We start from the raw sequence: 23,099 nt of genomic DNA, 5'->3' as shown, positions 1-23,099 counted from the left end.
TACATAGATTAGAGCAGTAATCAGGGCTACTGTGTGGCGGCAATGGCCTAATGACAAGGCCACTGGATGACATTGATTAATTTTTACCAATCAAAGCCATTAGACAATGCATGACTGGTCAATATTTAGACTAGACAATCCATGACTGGTCAACATGTAGACTAGACAATCCATGACTGGTCAACATGTAGACTAGACAATCCATGACTGGTCAACATGTAGACTAGACAATCCATGACTGGTCAACATGTAAACTAGACAATCCATGACTGGTCTACATTTAGACTAGACAATCCATGACTGGTCAACATGTAGACTAGACAATCCATGACTGGTCAACATGTAGACTAAACAATCCATGACTGGTAAACATGTAGACTAAACAATCCTTGACTGGTCAACATGTAGGCGGGCTTTGCACACTACGACATCGCAGGTGCGATGTCGGTGGGGTCAAATTGAAAGTGACGCACATCCGGCATCGCATGCGATATCGTACTGTGTAAAGCCTAGATGATACGATTAACGAGCGCAAAATCGTCGTAATCGTCATCGGTGCAGCGTCGGCGTAATCCATAATTACGCTGACGCGACGGTCCGATGTTGTTCCTCGTTCCTGCAGCAGCACACATCGCTGTGTGTGAAGCCGCAGGAGCGAGGAACATCTCCTACCGGCGTCACTGCGGCTTCCGTAGGATATGCGGAAAGAAGGAGGTGGGCGGGATGTTTACATCCTGCTCATCTCCGCCCCTCCGCCGCTATTGGCCGCCTGCCGCGTGACGTTGCTATGACGCCGCACGACCCGCCCCCTCAGGAAGGAGGCGGGTCGCCGGCCAGAGCGACGGTCGCAGGGCGGGTGAGTGCATGTGAAGCTGGCGTAGCGATAATTTTCGCTACGCCAGCTATCACACGATATCGCACCTGCGACGGGGGCGGAGACTATCGCGTGCGACATCGCAGCATCGGCTTGCGATGTTGCAACGTGCAAAGCCCGCCGTAGACTAGACAATCCATGACTGGTCAACATGTAGACTAGACAATCCATAACTGGTCAACATGTAGACTAAACAATCCATGACTGGTTAACATGTAAACTAGACAATCCATAACTGGTCAACATGTAGACTAAACAATCCATGACTGGTCAACATGTAGACTAGACAATCCATGACTGGTTAACATGTAGACTAGACAATCCATGACTTGTTAACATGTAAACTAGACAATCCATGACTGGTCAACATGTAGAGTAGACAATCTATGACTGGGCAACATGTAGACTAGACAATCCATGACCGGGCAACATGTAGACTAGACAATCCATGGCTGGTCAACATGTAGACTAGACAATCCATGACTAGTCAACATGTAGACTAGACAATCCATGACTGGTCAACATGTAAACTAGACAATCCATGACTGGTCAATATGTAGACTACACAATCCATGACTGGTCAACATGTAGACTAGACAATCCATGACTGGTCAACATATAGACTAGACAATCCATGACTGGTTAACATGTAAACTAGACAATCCATAACTGGTCAACATGTAGACTAAACAATCCATGACTGGTTAACATGTAGACTAGACAATCCATGACTGGTTAACATGTCAACTAAACAATCCATGACTGGTTAACATGTAAACTAGACAATCCATGACTGGGCAACATGTAGACTAGACAATCCATGACCGGGCAACATGTAGACTAGACAATCCATGACTGGTCAACATGTAGAGTAGACAATCCATGACTGGTCAACATGTAGACTAGACAATCCATGACTGGTCAACATGTTGACAATGGCTGAATGCTACCAGACCTAAATGTAGACAATGGCTGAATGCTATCACACTTAGCTTGTATCTGGTAGAATATTTCCTGAGTATCCAGGTAATGCTCCTCTGGTTTATCGGCACCACTGTCCTACTGAATCAATAGTGAGGTGATGACCGTATCTGTCAAGTAAACACATAAATAACACACGTGAATATTCCTATCGAGCTAATTATAAAAGTGATTCTCCCAGCACAGGACTCATTAGCAGTCATGTAGCAGTAAATCAGACGTATGCAATGCACGGGAGGGAAGGGAACGTATTTGGGAATACTTTGTGCATCAGCGTAATGAAACAAGCCCTGCGGCCCAGCACAGTCTAACTCCTCCGTAACAAGTCTATGTGATTCTGCTCCATTATTCATCCCCTCCCCCCTCCTCCTCCCATTTTTTATACATTTTCATTTCTTAGATTCACATTTTTTGACATTCGCCGCTGCCCTTTCAGGATGAATATGTTTTATAGCAACTTATCTTAACATTTCCATCTTGTGAGTTGTTAATAACCCAATTAGCATGTAAGGCCGACACCGAGAGAATCCTTAATCAGACAATTCATAAGGAGCCCTGTCTCATGTTATCACCGTCCCCGTATGAATTGTTAATCTCCAGTCAGGGAGAGAGGAATATATATGGCTATAATGTGACGCGCATTGTCCCTTCATCATCAAAGAGATTGTAAAAGTGCAACCTATAAATACCCCAATAATATGAGGGGGACCCTGGGACTAAATGTTCAATATGGACCTTATAGTACATACAACGGAATGGCAATCCCAAAGTAATATACCACAAAGATGTATAAAAGATAGGGCTATGTCCTTATAGTATAGTATTATAACACAACTACTATAATACTGCCCCTACAGTTGAAACCAGAAGTTTCCATCCACTATCTATAAAGACACATCTGCAGGTTTTTCCCTCCGCTCTCTATAAAGACACATCTGCAGGTTTTTCCCTCCGCTCTCTATAAAGACACATCTGTAGGTTTTTCCCTCCACTTGCTATACAGACACATCTGTAGGTTTTTCCCTCCACTCGCTATACAGACACATCCGCAGGTTTTCCCCTCCGCTCTCTATAAAGACACATCTGCAGGTTTTTCCCTCCACTCTATAAAAACACATCTGCCAGTTTTTATCATCCGCTCTCTATAAAGACATATCTGCAGGTTTCCCCCCTCTCTATATAGACACATCTGCAGGTTTCCCCCCTCTCTATATAGACACATCTGCAGGTTTCCCCCCTCTCTATATAGACACATCTGCAGGTTTTTTCCTCCGCTCTCTATAAAGACACATCTCCAGGTTTTTCCCTCCGCTCTCTATAAAAACACATCTGCAGGTTTTTCCATGCGCTCTCTATACAGACACATCTGCAGGTTTTTCCATCCGCTCTCTATAAAGACACATCTGCAGGTTTTTCTTACTATCTGACATGAGATCAGAATAAACCTTTCCTGTTTTAGGTCAATTAGGAAACAAAATTATTAATATTTGTCAAATGCCAGAATAATGAGAGAGAATGTTTTCAGACATTTTTGTTACTTTCTGCAAAGTCAAAAGTTTCCATACACTAAGAGTACTATGCCTTTAAACAATATGGCACAGCCCATATGATGATGTCATGTCTTTGGAAGCTTCTGATAGGTTTATTGTCAACATCTGAGTTAATTAGAGACACACCTGTGGATGTATTTTAATGCACACCTGAAACACACAGCTTCTTTGTGTAGCATCAAGGGAAAGTCAAAAGAAATCAGCCAAGATCTCAGGAAGAGAATTATGGACTTGCACAAGTCTGGTTCATCCTTGGGGCCATTATCAGATACCTGAAGGTGCCTCGTTCATCTGTACAAAGAATTATACACAAGTACAAACAAGATGGGAATGTCCATCCATCATACCGCTCAATAAGGAGACGGGTTCTGTGCACCAGAGATGGAGGTGCTTTGGTCAGACATGTGCATATCAACCCAAGAACAAAAGCAAAAGACCTTGTGAAGATGCTGGAGGAAGCTGGTAAGATTGTGTCATTAACCACAGTGAACTAGTACTATATCAACATGGACTAAAAGGCCACTCTGCCAGGAAGAAGCCATTACTCAAAAAAAACCATAAAAAGCCAGATTAATGTTTGCAAATACACACAGGGACAAAGACCTATATTTTTGGAGACGTCCTGTGGTCTGACGAAACAAAAATTGAACTGTTTGGCCATAATGACCATCATTACATTTGGAGGAAAAAGGGAGAAGCTTTGAAGCCTAAGAACACCAACCCATCTGTGAAGCATGGGGGTGGTAGTGTCATATTGTGGGGTTTTTTTGCTGCAGGAGGGACTGGTGACTTCCCAAAATAGATGGCATAATGAGGAATGAAGATTATGTGGCAATACTGAAGCAACATCTCAAGACATCAGCCAGGAACTTAAAGCTTGGGTCTTGTAAATGGACAATGACCCGAAGCTACTGCCAAACTGGTTACAAAGAGGCTTAAGATTAACAAAGTCAATGTTTTGGAGTGGCCATCACAAAGCCCTGATCTCAATCCTTGAAAATTTATGGGCGAAGTTGAAAAGGCCAGTGCAAGCAAGACTACAAACATGGCTCAGCTACACCAGTTCTGTCAGGAGTAATGGGCCCAAATACCACCAACTATTGTGAAAGGCTTGTCGAAGAAGATCCAAAACGTTTCCCCCAAATCACACAGTGTAAGGGCAATGCCACCAAATACTAATGACATGGGGGAAACTTCACTGTGCAGAAAGGAATAAAAATGCCTGAAAACAGTATCTCTCTCTCATTATTCTGGCATTTGGCAAATAGAAATCATTTTGGTTCCTAATTGACCTAAAACAGGAAAGATGTATTCTGTTTTCATGTCAGATAGTGAGAAAAACCTGCAGATGTGTTTTTATAGAGTGCGGAGGGGAAACCTGCAGATGTGTATTTATAGAGAGTGGAGGGATAAACCTGCAGATGTATCTTCATAGAAAGAGGAGGGAAAAACCTGCAGATGTGTCTTTATAGAGAGTGGAGGGATAAACCTGCATTTTGGTGTTACACCTTATTCTTTATGTGTGAACTTTATGAAATGTTCACACACAATGAATAAGATGTAATGCCGAAACGCGTCTGTTTTTAACTTACTCTGAAGCTGTGACTTTCTATGTTTTTAGCTGTTGATGTGTATTTTGGAATAAAGGATTTTTTTTTATAAGAAGACACACATGCTGGACTCCTGCTTTACCTAGTATTATAGTAGTTATATGCTTGTACATAGGGGGCAGTATTATAGTAGTTATATTCTTGTACATAGGGGGCAGTATTATAGCAGTTATATTCTTGTACATAGGGGGCAGTATTATAGCAGTTATATTCTTGTACATAGGGGGCAGTATTATAGTAGTTATATTCTTGTACATAGGAGCAGTATTATAGTAGTTATATTCTTGTACATAGAGGACAGTATTATAGTAGTTATATTCTTGTACATAGGAGCAGTATTATAGTAGTTATATTCTTGTACATAGGGGACAGTATTATAGTAATTATATTCTTGTACATAGAGGACAGTATTATAGTAGATATATTCTTGTACATAGGGGGCAGTATTATAGTAGTTATATTCTTGTACATAGGGGGCAGTATTATAGTAGATATATTCTTGTATATAGGGGCAGTATTATAGTAGTTATATTCTTGTACATAGGAGCAGTATTATAGTAGTTATATTCTTGTACATAGGGGGCAGTATTATAGTAGTTATATTCTTGTACATAGGGGCAGTATTATAGTAGTTATATTCTTGAATATAGGAGCAGTATTAAAGTAGTTATATTCTTGTACATAGGGGCAGTATTATAGTAGTTATATTCTTGTACATTGAGGACAGTATTATAGTAGTTATATTCTTGTACATAGGGGGCAGTATTATAGTAGATATATTCTTGTATATAGGGGCAGTATTATAGTAGTTATATTCTTGTACATAGGAGCAGTATTATAGTAGTTATATTCTTGTACATAGGGGGCAGTATTATAGTAGTTATATTCTTGTACATAGGGGGCAGTATTATAGTAGTTATATTCTTGTATATAGGGGCAGTATTATAGTAGTTATATTCTTGTACATAGGGGCAGTATTATAGTAGTTATATTCTTGTACATAGGGGACAGTATTATAGTAGTTATATTCTTGTACATAGGGGGCAGTATTATAGTGGTTATATTCTTGTACATAGGGGCAGCATTATAGTAGTTATATTCTTGTACATAGGGGCAGTATTATAGTAGTTATATTCTTGCACATAGGAGCAGTATTATAGTAGTTATATTCTTGTACATAGGAGCAGTATTATAGTAGTTATATTCTTGTACATAGGGGCAGTATTATAGTAGTTATATTCTTGTACATAGGGGCAGTATTATAGTAGTTATATTCTTGTACATAGGGGCAGTATTATAGTAGTTATATTCTTGTACATAGGGGACAGTATTATAGTAGTTATATTCTTGTACATAGGAGCAGTATTATAGTAGTTATATTCTTGTACATAGGGGGCAGTATTATAGTAGTTATATTCTTGTATATAGGGGCAGTATTATAGTAGTTATATTCTTGTACATAGGGGCAGTATTATAGTAGTTATATTCTTGTACATAGGGGCAGTATTATAGTAGTTATATTCTTGTACATAGGGGGAAGTATTACAGTAGTTATATTCTTATACATAGAGGGCAATATTATAGTAGTTATATTCTTGTACATGGGGTGCAGTATTATAGTAGTTTTACATAGTAGGCAGTGTTATTGTCCTGTTTGGCCGTATAGTAAAGTCATTCATCTTTGTGTGGGTCGGTATATGGCACAATCATTGATCTGGTCTGGTAATGTGCTTATCAGCTTCTATATATAAAGCACATTACTCAGCAGAAGGTGACAGTGACACGCGGTAATAATCTTTTCTCAGTGCGGTGTCCCAGGACATGGTTGTTTTTTTTATTTTTTGCATTTATAATCCCTTTATTATCCAGGAATCTGAGGCTTATGACAGAATGAAGGAAATAAAATAATAAAATTAAAATCAGTGAGTCCGGGCACAGATGGTTGGGGTAACACTCGAGAGACTGATACATGCATATTAAATATAAAATCACTGAGCTTTAAATAAACCGTGCCGACAGATGGGAAATTACTGTGTGATAAGAATTTGTTTAAAGAGACACTGCGAGCCGCGTAGAGCTAAGAACGTCGCGTCCTCCTCCACCTTTAAAAGGGGTTGTCCAATTTATCATTATTTATTCCTATGTTTGGGGACATGATTTTTTGACCATTACTAGCACACACCCCAACATTGAAATTACAACATCATAAGTATATGTCGGGAAAATGTTGATATCACATGTTAATGATCTGCAATGGAGAGACCTCGATTGCAGCCTCCATTGCTCCTTTCCCGACTCAGGACTCCATTTGGAGACCACATGGACAATGCCATGAATGTGCTTTCATGAGGAAACGTTGGACTGGGGTAGCGACGGCTTCCCTACTGCACCGGCGCTCCGCGACATTCCTTGCGCCATGTCATGCATGCTCCTCCCCGCTACACGGCCATCCTCGTGCTGTGCGGGCCTCTGCTTATTTGCATGGCCACCCATATATTGCGTGGTCATGTGCGTTCCCTTCGTTGTCGTCCACATGTAGTGTAATCCCTGGCTCATCCCCACCTGTGGATGCCCTCATGTCGGTCCTCATCTCCTGCTTAGGCCCCAGGCCCTGCTCACGCTGCGTGAGGTTTCCTAGTCTTAAGCCTACGGGGCATGTGTGTTTCCTGTCCCTTTAAGAGGAAGCATGTGCACCTTGCTAAGCCTATCACTGGAAGGCACTACATACTTAAGGCTCACTCCCCTGTTGCGAGGAGCCAGAGCAATCCATTAGGTTTTGATCGAAGTTTTATGTTGGTCCTGCTGTGACGCCCTGGCCTATCAGGTCGTCACAAGGGTGCCGTGCAATCTGCCCTTCTGCATGGTACCCGCAACGCCTTGGTTACGGGTCCTGTCCATTTGGTGTTGCTAAGAACATTTATACACAAATCCTGAGGAACACGCTGCACCATTCCCACCAAACACCCTTTGGGCAGCCTGAGGGGAATAGGGCCGCCCAGCTGGAGGGATGGTAGAAGGAGGGCCAGAAGTGTAAGAGTAGTAGAGAGTGTCAGTGAGCCGTGACAGGACAAGGTCACGCTGCGGAGCTGGGCTCCTGTACTTGTCCCAGGTGCCAGACGTTGGCCTGGCCTGGAAGGAGCTGGTACCCCAGTCACAGGGGGTAGTGACAGGGGGCACGGTACTGCCACGGAGGGCAGACCGGCGGCCTTGTGCTACAACCGGGCAGGGGCCAGGGCACGACGGAGTACATGGACCCTAGGCTGGGAAAGAGCTTCATGAAGCCCAGTAATTCACCCGACGAGGACGGAATCTTCACGAACCGTTCTCCACCCGCTCCAAAATCGGGGTACTAGAGCAACGAGGGGGATAGGACTTCCCAAATCCGTCCAGAAAATCCCAAGCGTGAACCCTGAACGCAAGCTCACCCTGCTAGCACGCAGGTGAGCGGGACCCAAGTAGTCTTAGGCAAAAGGGATAAACACAGTGCCAAGGGACAAGGCTTCAGACCAACCAGCAACGCCAAAAGGGCACAGACCCAGCGTGTTCGTCCAAGTGTGGCAAGGCATTCAAGACTTTGGTTTACCCGATGTCAGTGTCAGTGTCGCGGGCGGAGGAGGGGATGCCGCGCTCTCCCTCTGCTGCTCGGGTCCGGCTGCCGCGGCTGCTGCGGCCTGCCGCTGCTCGGTGGCTCGAGCGATGGGCCGGATCCCGGGGACTCGAGCGGCGCTCCTCGCCCGTGAGTGAAAAGGGGAATTGGTGTTTTGGGATAGTTTATTGTCCGTGACGCCACCCACGGTTGTGGTGATTTGTTAACACCACCGCTGCTCTGTATGGGAAGCCCGGGAGTGATGGTATGGAGCAGCCAGTTGTTGTGTTGCCCCTCCGTGGGTAGGGGTTGGTGATCCCGGGGCCCAGTGATGGGGTGTTGGATGGTGGACAGGCGGGCTATGGGGCCTGTGGAGGTGCAGGGGCGCAGGGGCAGCGCTGTGCCGCACGGCACGGAGGTACTCAGCCAGTAAACACGGCATAGTTCTCGGTAAACAAACGGCTGGTTGGACGGGTCCCTCGGACGGTTCACGGTGCTGATGTTCCCTGCAGTTAGCGGTGACGGTCTCTTCCCTGCACCTATGAAAGTCTCTTTGGTAGCGATGGGTTCCCACCGGTTACCCACTCCTCGGCTTCAAGCTGGGCCGAAGGAGCTCTACTCTTGCCCGCAGGCGCTGGCCCTGGGAAACTGGTGCCTTGGCGGTGGCGGTGTCTCCCCTTATCGGTCGGACTGTTGCCTTCAATCGGGACTTGGTTGTTGGGAGACAGACGTCCCCTTCACTGACGGATTTGGCAAATTATGGCGACTCCTAGCCTTGCCGGGATCCGAAAGGCCCCTGCCCTGGTGCTGACTGTTCTTCGTATACTGCTCCGGTACCGCCGGGTCACCACCCGTCCGCAGTCCTTCCAGCAACCTCCAAGCAGTCCCCCTGCAGACTATCACCGCCGTCTGCTGACCTTGCTGTCACAGTCCGGGGCACACACCCGGACCAACTTCAGGCTTTACTACTGTCACTTTTCTGTCACTTCAGCTTCTCTCCTTTACCACTTCACTGTTTTACTCCTTACTCCTCCACTTCCCTAGCTTAACTCCGTTCCTCACTCAAGCTCTGCCTGAGCTCAACTCCTTCCACTTCCTCCTTCAAACTCTATCTGCCTGGTTCTTCCCGCCTCCAGGGCTGTGAACTCCTCGGTGGGCGGAACCAACCGCCTGGCCCACCCCCTGGTGTGGACATCAGCCCCTGGAGGAAGGCAACAAGGATTTTGGGTTAGCTTGGTGTACCTGCAGGGAATGTGGGGTGCGTGTGGTGTTGTGACCTGTGACCCCTGGCTTGCCCAGAGCGTCACATCAGCACCTCTGGACTGTGTGAGTACCTTGTGTCCCTCTAATCCCGACATGTCCCCAGCCAACCATCACCGAGCCCCGGGACATCATCCCCCTGCCCACGGAGAAGTTAACATCCCAACCTGCCATCCCATCGCTCCCGGGCGCTCCCTCCCTAAACGCAGCAGTGGTGGTATCCTGCCTTACCACACACCGTGGGTGGCATCACGAACATTATCCAAATCCCTACAATTCCCCCCTTTTTATTTCGAGCTGCCGCGCGACCCCGCCTCGGGTCCGGAGACCCCTCGAGCCACAGCGGATCCGGATCCAAGCGGCCCGTCGGCTGTCACGGGGGCAGCACACTGCCAGTCTGCTCTGGTCTCCCAGTCTCCAGCACCAGCCCTGCATGCAACCAGTTCTGCTCTGCAGTGTCTGTCTGTTCCCTGGTACCAGCCTATATGCTACACCTATGTCCGTACCAGCCTATATCCTGCACTTGTTGTCCTGTCAGCCTCAGCCATCCCGGTTGCACCTGTGTCTTATATTTTGTGCCTGATGCCCCATGCTTGGTGATCCGTGCCTAATGACCTGGACGCTGATGACTGGAGTTTCTTATGAGGTCCTGTCCTGGCTGCACCTGTGTTCGATGTCCTATGCCTGATGTTCCACGCCTAGTGACCTGAACCTGTTGACCTGTCGGAAGTTAATTACCTGCCAGTAGCCGTTCTGCCGGTTCCCTTCCAGACTATGTTCCTGTTCTGCCCTGCCCGTTTGTCCTGGCAGTGCCCGTCCTGCCTGTCCTGTCCATTACCTGATCCTGGTCCCATTGTCTCCCTTTTCCACTCTGCCACTGTCCCGAGTATTTCCCTGGGAGTGGCCCCTGGTGTCTGCCTCAAGCACCTCCCACCGAAGGGTAAGCCTGTCTTTCCCCTGTGGTCCAGTGGATTCACTCCCACTCGCCACCTTTGCCAGCAGTGAGTGTTACAACCGGTCCTTCTACCAGATAATGGTGTGAGGTGGCATAAAGTACAGTAGCTGGCTCTTGTCTTCATTCCAGGTACACTAACAGCTCGGCATTATATTGATTTGGTGGTAGAACCATTGGTGAAGCCATTACTCTAAAGTATCAAAGGAGCCTTTTATCAACACAACACTGCTGTGATACTCTTACTCCATACTGATAAATAAATTGAGATGTTATGAAAATTTTGCTTCCAATTTTTCAACGTTTGCTGATCACTAACACGTCTATCCATCCTGTTAATTTCATTATGCCTCAACTTTTTCTTCTTGACCAATTTGAACGATATCGTGATTTTAGGTTGCTGTGGTGAAGAATCCTTAGAAGAATCCTGATCTGATCAGCAGACATGTGTGGATCGGAGATCCACCCTCATCGTCTATCCCTTTAGATTGCGATTTAAGGGCCGTGACGCGGCTCGCGCAGTTTCCCACCGCTATCGGCTGCCCAGTAACACAGTCACAGGGTGTCAATGTGTTGTTATGGTAGCACAGGGTCATCTGATGACATTGCCATGGTTTATTTTCTGTGAGAGCCAACAGAGTGACAGCCATCACAGCATTTCTCCTGATCAGAGTGGTACTGAAACATCGCTCTGAGTAGGAGAAGTGATCGGACTGTGCAGTCATTATCTCCTCTAGTGGGACTAGTAAAATCAATAAAAAAATGTAAAAAAAGTTTTAAAAAATATGAAAAAAAACACAAAAGAACTAAAAGTTCAAGTCACCCCCCTTTTTGCCCCATTGAAAATAAAACAATTAAAAATAAAATACTGTACACATATTTGGTATCACCACTTTCAGAAATGCCCAATCTATAAAAATATAAAATCAATTAATCTGATCGTGGCAAGAAAAAACTTCCAAACTCCAAAATTTCGTTTTTTGGTCGCCTCAATATTGCATTAAAAAGCAATTACAGACGATCAAAACATGGTATAATTGAAAACATCCACTCAAGATGCAAAAAATAAGCCATCACTGAAAAATGAGAACGCTACTGGTCTTGGAAATTGGCGACAAAAGTGCAATTCTTTTTTTGGACAAACTTCTCAAATTTTTTTCACCAGTTAGATAAAAGTAAAACTATATAGAACTGTATAAATGTTTGGTGTTTACGAACTTGTACCGACTTGGGGAATCATACTGACACATCAGAACACCATTTTGGAATTTCACTTTTTTCACTATTTCTCCACATTTGGATTTTTTTCCCATTTTTCAGTACAGTATATGGTCAAAAGAATGGTGTCATTAAGAAGTACAGTACAACTCGTGCCGCAAAAGATAAGCCCCCAGATGGCTATATTGAAAGAAAGAATGAAAAAGTTATGCCTCTCGGAAAAAGGGGGGGAAACAATACGAAGATGACAAACAGAAAATTGCCCCGAGGTGAAGGAGTTAGACACTAGTGGGGTTGACTAAGCGCTTATCCCATCCGTTCCCCACCTAGGGCCCAGTTCAGGGACAGCCAAGGCCAGGTATCCTGCTCGGCGCATAGGTGCGGAACCTATCTTAGATGGTCATGGAAACCAGGGGCCAGAGAAAGGTTTGTTCAGGTGTCACCTTTTCCCTCTTCAGTAGACTCAGGGTTTCCGCTCAGGGCATAGGTGCATATCTTAGATGGTCATGGAAGCCAAGGGCCAGAGGAAGGTTTGGTCAGGTGTCACCTTTTCCCCCTTCAGTAGACTCAGGGTTTCCGGTCGGCGCATAGGTGCGGAACCTATCTTGGATGGTCATGGAAGCCAGGGGCCAGAAGAAGGTTTGGTCAGGTGTAACCTTTTCCCCCTTCAGTAGACTCAGGGTTTCCGCTCAGCGCTTAGGTGCATAACCTATCTTGGAGGGTCATGGAAGCCAGGGGCCAGAGGAAAGTTTGGTCAGGTGTAACCTTTTCGCCCTTCAGTAAACTCAGGGTTTCCACTCGGCGCATAGGTGCGGAACCTATCTTGGGATGGTCATGGAAGCCAGGGGCCAGACAACGGTTTGGTTAGGTTTCACCTTTTCCCCCTTCCCAACTGGAAATCAACCTTCCCCTTTGCAGTGTGTTTCAATTGGAGGAGACTGATTTGAGAACAGGAGAAAGGAGGTAGAGTTGTAATACTTTTATATTAGTAAGTTGAACAAAATTGTGTGTCCAACCCAAGTCTTAAAGATATTGGGGACAATTTATCAAGCAGTTTACGACCATTTTCTGGAGAAGTATTGCTTGAAATTTGTATTAGGGACAATACAGGAGGAACAGCTATTTACACCAAATTTTGAACCCACAGTCTTTCCCATCCACACAAGATGCACCCATCCATTTAGTGTCAGAAATCTGTATATATGTGAATTTGCCGTATCTCTGAGGATGACTTCTGTACCCACCATGAGAGTGTATCAGCTGTCTGCAGCCCACGCAGCTCCGAGGAGAAGTCATGCAGAATCAATACTTTACACAACAAGGCTGAGACGACTGCGAGGCTAATGTGCAATGAATTGGATGATATTTGGGAAGATTCGTATCTCTGTGTTTTCATTTAGAATTGGAAATACCATGAACCGGAATCTCAGGAACTTGGCTTATTAACATTTTAATGGGGCGACGCTGAGCGGTGCTTTGTGTGTGAGACCTGCATTATCTTTTGCAAATTCTATCAGTTGCTGCTGTTCTCCATGTCTTATTTATGAGATGAAGGAAATGTCCTGTTCTACTAATTCTGCCCAGCTAAAAAGGCTTTATATCAGATATCTATTCCTGCAACTTCATTCCACTGCATTACAATCTTCAGAACGTGCACGATACAGCCCAGAACAGCAAAGGTGTAATGGATGGCAGGCAGACAAGTGTAGCAGGAGGCACCGAAAACACAGGAACTGAAGATGTACAGTTATTCAAGGACTTGCAGCAGTGTTTGTATTGTGAACAGTTCAATTGGAGAGTTTATTATGCTTACAGCAGACAATAGGTTAATCATTAAACAACTGGATAGCCTCTGTCAGCAGTGATAAAATGGCAAACATGTTTGTAGAGAAGATACAATCTGTTTCTGTTGCAGCAGCGTTTGTAGTGTGAACAGCTCCAGTGAAGAGTTTGTTATCCTTGCAGCAGATGAAGGGTTGAGCTGCAGGTCTGAGACAGGAAGTAAATGCAGTTTGAAGAAACAAAGAGGAGTTTGCCAAGAGGTGTGGAAAAATCTAATGCACACAGTATTTAGACATAAAAATTACTCAATACTCAGACATACATGGGTGTCTGAGTCAACCTTAAAAAGGTCTTGGGTAATGATGTCATAGTAGTTCACCAGCGTGAACCACAGAAAACAACTGGATAGCCACTGTCAGCAGTGATAAAATGGCAATCTTGTTTGTAGAGAATATACAATCTGTTGCAACTGCGTTTGTAGTGTGAAGAGCTCCAGAGAAGAGTTTGTTATCCTTACAGCAGATGAAGGGTTGAGTTGAAGGTCTAAAACAGGAAGTAAATGCAGATTGAAGAAACAAACAGGAGTTTCCCAAAAGAACTGTTTGGGTGAGGAAAACTCTAATGTACAAAGTAGCTAGACATAAAGCTTACTCAATACTCAGACATACATGTGTGTCTGAATCAACCTTAAAAAGATCTTGGGTGATGATGTCACAGTAGTTCACCAGCCAACTTGCAAAGCTTAAGGCCCAGTCACACACAACGACTTACCAGCGATCCCGAAAACGATGCGACCTGATAGGGATTGCTGGTAAGTCGCTGGGAGGTCGCGGGTGAGATGTCACACAGTCACACCTTACCAATGATGCAGAACAATACAGGTCGCAGTTGCGACCTGTATAACGATCTCAGCAGTCACTGTGACCCTGTCACACAGTGTCAAACACAGTGATCCGGAGCATTCGGCAACGACTAGCGATCTCACAGCAGGGGCCTGATCGCTGGTAGGTATATAAAAAGTCAACTCGGGCACTCAAAGAACATGAAAGAATAGAGAATGTTGATGCTTTTGATTCCAATTTTATTCATGTAAAGGTATGTTATGACGTTTCGGCCATACAATTAGGCCTTTATCAAATAAATGATCACTGGAAAAACAAAATATCACAATAAGTACACAATGTTATTTTCACATACATGTAAATTCACTTTTCATAGTGCATGGGACAAAAATTGGCAGATGTTCGTTTCCAAAGAACAATAGAAATAAAAGAAATCATATAAACTAAACCTAAGTACACGCTATGGTGTGAACAATCAATAGTCCAGAGGTTGAGAGCTATTAGTCCTTATTAGACCCAAGTACAAAGTTTTTATAGTGCAAAAGAATACATACCACAGGAAACGTATATGATGCTAGAATGGTGAAAACAAGTTCACATGTGTTGGCAAATGGACCCTAGTAATCAACCTAAGGTAACGAACAAAGTCGTCTGAGAAAAATACATATAATACATATGCATGTGACGGCAGGGGACCGATAGGTATAAAATGTGAAACAGGGGATATAAGGGATATAAGTTAAAAGGTTTCTAATGAAATTACCTTTGCTATTGTCTATATGATACATCTCTTGTGGACACAACGTTCATTTGAATGCTGTAGCGTAAAGCCCACTGAATGGCATAAAATACAAGAAGAGCAGTAGCTGTTAAACTGAAATATTGAAATATCCACGGGGGGGGGGGGGAAGGCGGGCGGGCCCTCCCACAGAGATATCTAGTTCTTGTGACTCCATATGGAGTGACATATAAAGAGAGGGGGATATAGGTATATGTACAGTTAGGTCCAGAAATATTTGGACAGTGACACAATTTTGGCGAGTTGGGCTCTGCATGCCACCACATTGGATTTGAAATGAAACCTCTACAACAGAATTCAAGTGCAGATTGTAACGTTTAATTTGAAGGTTTGAACAAAAATACCTGATAGAAATTGTAGGAATTGTCACATTTCTTTACAAACACTCCACATTTTAGGAGGTCAAAAGTAATTGGACAAATAAACCAAACCCAAACAAAATATTTTTATTTTCAATATTTTGTTGCGAATCCTTTGGAGGCAATCACTGCCTTAAGTCTGGAACCCATGGACATCACCAAACGCTGGGTTTCCTCCTTCTTAATGCTTTGCCAGGCCTTTACAGCCGCAGCCTTCAGGTCTTGCTTGTTTGTGGGTTTTTCCGTCTTAAGTCTGGATTTGAGCAAGTGAAATGCATGCTCAATTGGGTTAAGATCTGGTGATTGACTTGGCCATTGCAGAATGTTCCACTTTTTTGCACTCATGAACTCCTGGGTAGCTTTGGCTGTATGCTTGGGGTCATTGTCCATCTGTACTATGAAGCGCCGTCCGATCAACTTTGCGGCATTTGGCTGAATCTGGGCTGAAAGTATATCCCGGTACACTTCAGAATTCATCCGGCTACTCTTGTCTGCTGTTATGTCATCAATAAACACAAGTGACCCAGTGCCATTGAAAGCCATGCATGCCCATGCCATCACGTTGCCTCCACCATGTTTTACAGAGGATGTGGTGTGCCTTGGATCATGTGCCGTTCCCTTTCTTCTCCAAACTTTTTTCTTCCGATCATTCTGGTACAGGTTGATCTTGGTCTCATCTGTCCATAGAATACTTTTCCAGAACTGAGCTGGCTTCATGAGGTGTTTTTCAGCAAATTTAACTCTGGCCTGTCTATTTTTGGAATTGATGAATGGTTTGCATCTAGATGTGAACCCTTTGTATTTACTTTCATGGAGTCTTCTCTTTACTGTTGACTTAGAGACAGATGCACCTACTTCACTGAGAGTGTTCTGGACTTCAGTTGATGTTGTGAACGGGTTCTTCTTCACCAAAGACAGTATGCGGCGATCATCCACCACTGTTGTCATCCGTGGACGCCCAGGCCTTTTTGAGTTCCCAAGCTCACCAGTCAATTCCTTTTTTCTCAGAATGTACCCGACTGTTGATTTTGCTACTCCAAGCATGTCTGCTATCTCTCTGATGGATTGTTTCTTTTTTTTCAGCCTCAGGATGTTCTGCTTCACCTCAATTGAGAGTTCCTTAGACCGCATGTTGTCTGGTCACAGCAACAGCTTCCAAATGCAAAACCACACACCTGTAATCAACCCCAGACCTTTTAACTACTTCATTGATTACAGGTTAACGAGGGAGACGCCTTCAGAGTTAATTGCAGCCCTTAGAGTCCCTTGTCCAATTACTTTTGGTCCCTTGAAAAAGAGGCTATGCATTACAGAGCTATGATTCCTAAACCCTTTCTCCGATTTGGATGTGAAAACTCTCATATTGCAGCTGGGAGTGTGCACTTTCAGCCCATATTATATATAGAATTGTATTTCTGAACATGTTTTTGTAAACAGCTAAAATAACAAAACTTGTGTCACTGTCCAAATATTTCTGGACCTAACTGTATGGAATTACCTTTACTATTGTCTATGGAACGAGTCTCTCATGGACTTAATGTTCATTAGATTGCTTTAGTATGAAAGCCACTAGGTTGCATGAAACATAAAGAAAACAGAACGTATCAGCCTGAGACGTCCATAGGGGGGGGGAGGGGAAATGCATCACCTTTGTCACACACTACAATACGTGTCAAGATCAATGTTAAGTAATATAAGAATAAGACTCCAAGTCCTTGAAACTATGATATACAGAAAAAGTGCATCAATATATCTGCAAGCTATGTTCTGACAGTGATCATTTCAACATATTGGGGGATATGCCACCAACCTTATTCCATTGCCAAAGTTTCCATAGAGTATGAAGGCCCTGTGTCTACAGCCCCCCTGTAGGGATCTATAAGATTATCAAAATCAACTGCTGTTTGTATATATAATTTGACATAGCTGGGTCAAAGCCCCTATTCGTTACCTGAATGTGCAGAATGCAGTGGTGATTCCCGTGGGGATGAAAGGCCGTGTGTGGGGTGGGAGCCAGTGGAGTTCAAAGGTGCTGGTGCGTGTATGGCAGCCGCCATTTAAAGCCAGAGCACGTGAGCAGGAAGTCCTGCTGGTGGAACGCAGCGCCGCCCGTGGAACGCAGCCGCGCGCATGCGCATGCGCGCCGGCGGACCACAGACGGCCCGAGTGAGTGAACCGCATTGCCACCCGTGGAGCGCAAGTGCGCGCACACGCGGGGAAGCCCTGTGAGGGGAATCCCGCATGCGCGCGCGCGCGCCCCACACCCGTCGCTGGGATGTGGGAGGAGTGGCTCCGTACATGGCAGACGCGGGCGCGGGCACGGGGCCATAATCCTCGCATGCACACACACAGCGGATATGTGAAATAGGCGAATCCGTGGATAATGATAGCATGATGGTGTGATTCCGTGATGACGTTTATTGTGCCTAAAAGAGATGAGAAAAGAATTAGAACAGGTATAGACTCCCTAGCTCTGTGACCCTAACTGTGTGTCATACCTGCCATGAATATTAGGAAAAATGAGATATTTAGCAATTTTTAATTGCAATGAGATGACACACAGGGTCACAGAGCTAGGGACCCCAATATAGAGATATACCTTGACGAGGTTTTGGGGCTCAGTTACATTGATCAATGCGATTGCTAAATATCTCCTTTTTCCTAATATTCATGGCAGGTATGCAATTCATTATTCACATGTTCAAGTTAGCAAGTAGCATTTTTCATTGTATTTTCCAATATTTTTCCATATGCTTGAGGCATTATACTATTATCTAAGTTTGATGTGCAGCCTTATCCTTATATAGTATGTATTTTTTTGGCTTGCACTCATAACATATATATTAGTGCTCACTTCAGTTATCCTATTCAGTGTTGAGTTGAAGGTCTGAGACAGGAAGTAAATGCAGATTGAAGAAACAAACAGGAGTTTGCCAAGAGGTGAGGAAAAATCTAATCCACACAGTATCTAGACATAAATACGTGGGTGTCTGAATCAACCTTAAAAAGGTCTTGGGTGATGATGTCACAGGAGTTCACCTGCCAACTTCCAAAACTCAGCGTGAACCACAGAAAACAATTGTATAGACATTGTCGAAGTGATAAAATGGTTAACATATTTGTAGAGAAGATAGAATCTGTTGCAGCAGCGTTTGTAGTGTGAACAGCTCCATAGAAGAGTTTGTTATCCTTACAGTAGATGAAGGGTTGAGCTGCAGGTCTGAGACAGAAACTAAATGCAGATTGAAGAAATAAACAAGAGTTTGCCAAAAAAACTGATTGGTGAGGAAAACTTTAATGCACAAAGTAACTAAATATAAAGCTTACTCAATACTCAGACATACATGGGTGTCTGAGTCAGCATTAAAAAGAACTTGGGTGATGATGTCACTGGAGTTCACCAGCCTACTTTCAAAACTCAGCGTGAACCACAGAAAACAACTGGATAGCCACTGTCAGCAGTGATAAATTAGCAACTTGTTTTTAGAGAGGATACAATCTGTTGTAGCAGCATGTGTAGTGTGAACAGCTCCAGAGAAGAGTTTGTTATCCTTACAGCAGATGAAGGGTTGAGCTGAAGGTCTGAGACAGGAAGTAAATGCAGAATTCAGAAACAAACAGGAGTTTGCAAAAAAAAACCTGTTTGGTGAGGAAATCTTTAATGCACAGAGTAGCTAGACATAAAGCTTACTCAATACTCAGGCATACATGGGTGTCTGAGTTAACCTTAAAAAGGACTTGGGTGATGATGTCACTGGAGTTCACCGGGCAACTTGCAAGACTCAGAAAATAGTGGTAGTTATAGAAGAAGGTATCGGGGCTCTGCCCTGGAGCCTGGACAGATGAGTAACAATCAGGCACCATAAAGGAGATGAGAAAATTATGATTTGTATAATATCGCTGCTTTTTTCCTATGTATACTGCTGTCTACTTTACAAAAGGAATAGCAGCTCTGGAGCACAAACTGTTTCTCTGACGTGGGAAATACCGTGCCTAACTAAATATTCACGAGGACATGTACACTTTTAGTTAAGGTTCTTTATGTGATAATTAACCTATTTCAGAGTAATTCATATGTAATACACTTTTGTATTGTTTTTGTGCCTATTCTGCCACCAATATATTTGGGAGAGGTGTCTGAAAAATGTGAAGATAGTGACCTCCCTATCATGTCTTTTCTAGCCAGAACAGTCGCATATAGACAATCCAATATGTAAGATGCAATGATTGAGCATTTAGGTAATTTATTGTTTTTATATTGAAAAATAATGTGATAGAGGTCAAATAAGAATCTTCTCTCTGGGTCTGAAATGCGTGTCTCGGCAGAAAAAGATGGTACCAAAGCAAATAGGATATGGGCTGAACGAATAGAAGGAGTAACAGGAAAAATTATTTTTATGGTGACAGCAACAGCACACTAAACAATGTACATCAAAGCTAAACTGTTAATGTAATATCTAGTGAGGAGATAACCATTGTATTAGCTGGAACAGCACAGTACCTTTATTGTGATTGATTTATTGATTATTTTTATTTACAGGGAAATTCAGGTCTTGGCTTTAGTATCGCTGGTGGAATAGATAACCCTCATGTAGGGGATGACCCAGGAATATTTATAACAAAGATTATACCAGGAGGAGCAGCAGCAGAAGACGGAAGACTCAGGTAAGAGTTTTTGTATAGTGTGCTCTAAACTTTGATACCAGTCCAATCTGGAGATTGCGTATATGTATACAGATATACAAGTGTGTCCTTCCTAAACTGTTCTCTTGGCTTCATATATTTAACGATTTGTGGTGTGAGCTGACCTGCTTTTAAAAACACAGAACTTGAGAATACCGTGTCGGGAAGTGTTTATATTATAGATGTCATGATGATTATGGGATAGAGTGGGACTGGGGATCCTAAGCTGTCCCTAAAGTAAGGGGTATCAAATCATCGTACAAAACACTGTAAAATTAGATATAGATATATATACTTTCAGTGACCTATCCCTCCAACAAGGGGGCCCTATACTATACCTAACCTCAGGGATACGCCTAATGGTGGAGAGGCCTGAGTCTCCTTCCTGGCCCTATTCCTGACCAGTCCTGATCTAATTTCCCCCTTCTCCCCAGGGAGGGATGGGACAGGAGTGTGATGAAACCCACAGAAAAAGACAGACAGGGGAAAAAACAAAACTGTCACACAGCACACACACAAAGGTAAAGGTAATAAGAGGTTCAGGAGAAAAAAACATACTCCAGTTCTCATACTGGTCCCTAAATGCGTATTAGACACTTGTTGCTTTCTGCAGATCACTTGTCGGCTTTGCTGTATAGACTGAGGCAAATGAGCAGAGTCATTTCATCATAATTGTAGGGTGGCAAGTTAATGACTTTTATATTGTGCAGCTCCTAGAGCAGAACATGCGTATTAGACATTTCTTGTTTTCTGCAGATCACTTGTCGGCTTTGCTGTATAGACTGGGGCAAATGAGCAGAGTCATCTCATCATAATTGTAGGGTGGCAAGTTAATGACTTTTATATTGTGCAGCTAGAGGGTTAGATAAGGCAGAATATTAACAACACACATATTACACACATATGGGTTTCTGTAAATAGCTCCCTTACCACTCTCTTATCTCTAGAAGTGTCATGATGACTTTGGCATAGTGGTGAACTGGTGCTCCTAAGCTGTCCTTTAGGTAGGGGACCCTATGCTATCCCTAATCTAAGGGATACTCCTGATGATGGAGAGGTCTGAGTCTCCTTCCTAGCTCTGCTCCTGACCAGCCCTGATCTGATTCCCCCTCCCCCAAGGGAGGGATGGGACAGGAGTGTGTTGATACCAAAGAAAAAGACAGACAAGGAAAACCAAAACTCTGTCACAGAGAGCACACACACACACACACACACACGTAAAGACAATGAAAGATTCAGGAGGAAACCAAGATCAGAAAGGAAACTCCATAACCACACCAAGCAATGAGCACAACTTTCACTACAGACTCTGGGACACCACATCTCACAAACCAACATAGAATAAACTATAGCTGGCATGGGTGGAAGGATTCCACCAGTATAAATAGAAGGGGAGCAGATGTGATGGCACTCCCCCCAACATGTGATTAAAAAGAGGAAGCAGACTAACAGAGATTAACTCTTGCTAGTCTGCCTATGAATCAGCACACAGCAGGTCAATGCCTGAGTCTTCCTGTGTTGACCCCAGACACCACGGAAAGCATCTTTCAGAGTGTCAGAATCTGCAATCTGAACAGAGTCCAATAATACCATGACAGATGGTGAAGGTTTTGCAAAACTCCGTGTGACAAGATGATGGGCTGTACCCCATTATGCCACTACACTGTTGAACATATTCCCCGGTAGTCACCTAATTTCCTCCTAGTTGCGATATCATGTGACCGCTGATTGTCTGCAGCCTTGATGTTCCATCTGAGCCAGGAGCGCTAGGGCATTGCATCATATGATATAGACAGCGCATCAGTGCTGCAGTAAATCAGTGGCTACTGACGACGGAGTTGTCATATGACGCCCCCTGCTGGAAGACACATATGGGTCAATTTCTGATATTTAGTATTGTTGTGGATAACCTGTTTAACTCCCAATGATTACAACTGCTATAACGTAAACACCTGCTTTATTGTCTGTACAGACTTTGTAATAATTAAGTAGGAGTCTATTGTGCGGCCTCTTTGAGAAGGTTTTTATTATATAATTATCTCTATAAATAGTATACGTCACTTCACACGTCCGCCACTAAGTAAGGAGACATTAGACCCATTACCCCTGTTTTCTAGAGCTCAGTTTTCAGCTTTGCTGTATAGATTGGAGCAAGAGGAGCGGAGTAATCTTATTATAATTAGGGCTAACAAGTTAATAACAGCTCTGTTAAACTGCAGGATAATAACACTTTATTCCCACAGTAAGACTCTGTGTGCAACTTTCCCATCACTCCGTGGTCTCTGGGGAGGAGTTTGTCCTTTGTCTTTCCTGGAGACTCTATTAGTCAATGGCCTCTTTTCTGTCCATTGATTGCCATTTATTACAGCTTCCATGAAGTACACAGGACATGCTGTTCTTTCCAGCCATGGTTTTGTGAAAAATTACGACTTCAACCAAGTGATGTAACTAGAGTTCGATCAGCCCTTGTGCAAAATTTGGACCTTAACCCTCCTTCCCACCTGCATATTAGTCATCAGATATATGAGCCCTTGTAGAGTTCTAAATCCTATAAAGACATATGAGTTGCCCTCCCCCTATTATGTAGTAATGTTCCTTCTGTG

At 43.8% G+C, this 23,099-nt stretch overlaps 1 protein-coding gene across 9 annotated transcripts in view; it reads left to right on the top strand.

The window, feature by feature from the left end:
* Positions 1–23,099, top strand: part of DLG2 (discs large MAGUK scaffold protein 2) — a 1,610,676-nt gene that overhangs the window by 1,076,327 nt on the left and 511,250 nt on the right. For all 9 annotated transcript variants that reach the window (XM_075337519.1, XM_075337521.1, XM_075337520.1 and 6 more), the window contains one exon: positions 20,354–20,478. In XM_075337519.1, the coding sequence (XP_075193634.1) occupies positions 20,354–20,478 (125 nt within the window). The remainder of the gene's footprint in view (positions 1–20,353; positions 20,479–23,099) is intronic.

The sequence above is a fragment of the Anomaloglossus baeobatrachus genome, chromosome 2, assembly GCF_048569485.1.
Source record: "Anomaloglossus baeobatrachus isolate aAnoBae1 chromosome 2, aAnoBae1.hap1, whole genome shotgun sequence".
NCBI classification, from domain to species: domain Eukaryota; kingdom Metazoa; phylum Chordata; class Amphibia; order Anura; family Aromobatidae; genus Anomaloglossus; species Anomaloglossus baeobatrachus.
Note: the sequence above shows the minus strand (reverse complement) of the source record. Positions and strands in the feature narration are given on the sequence as shown.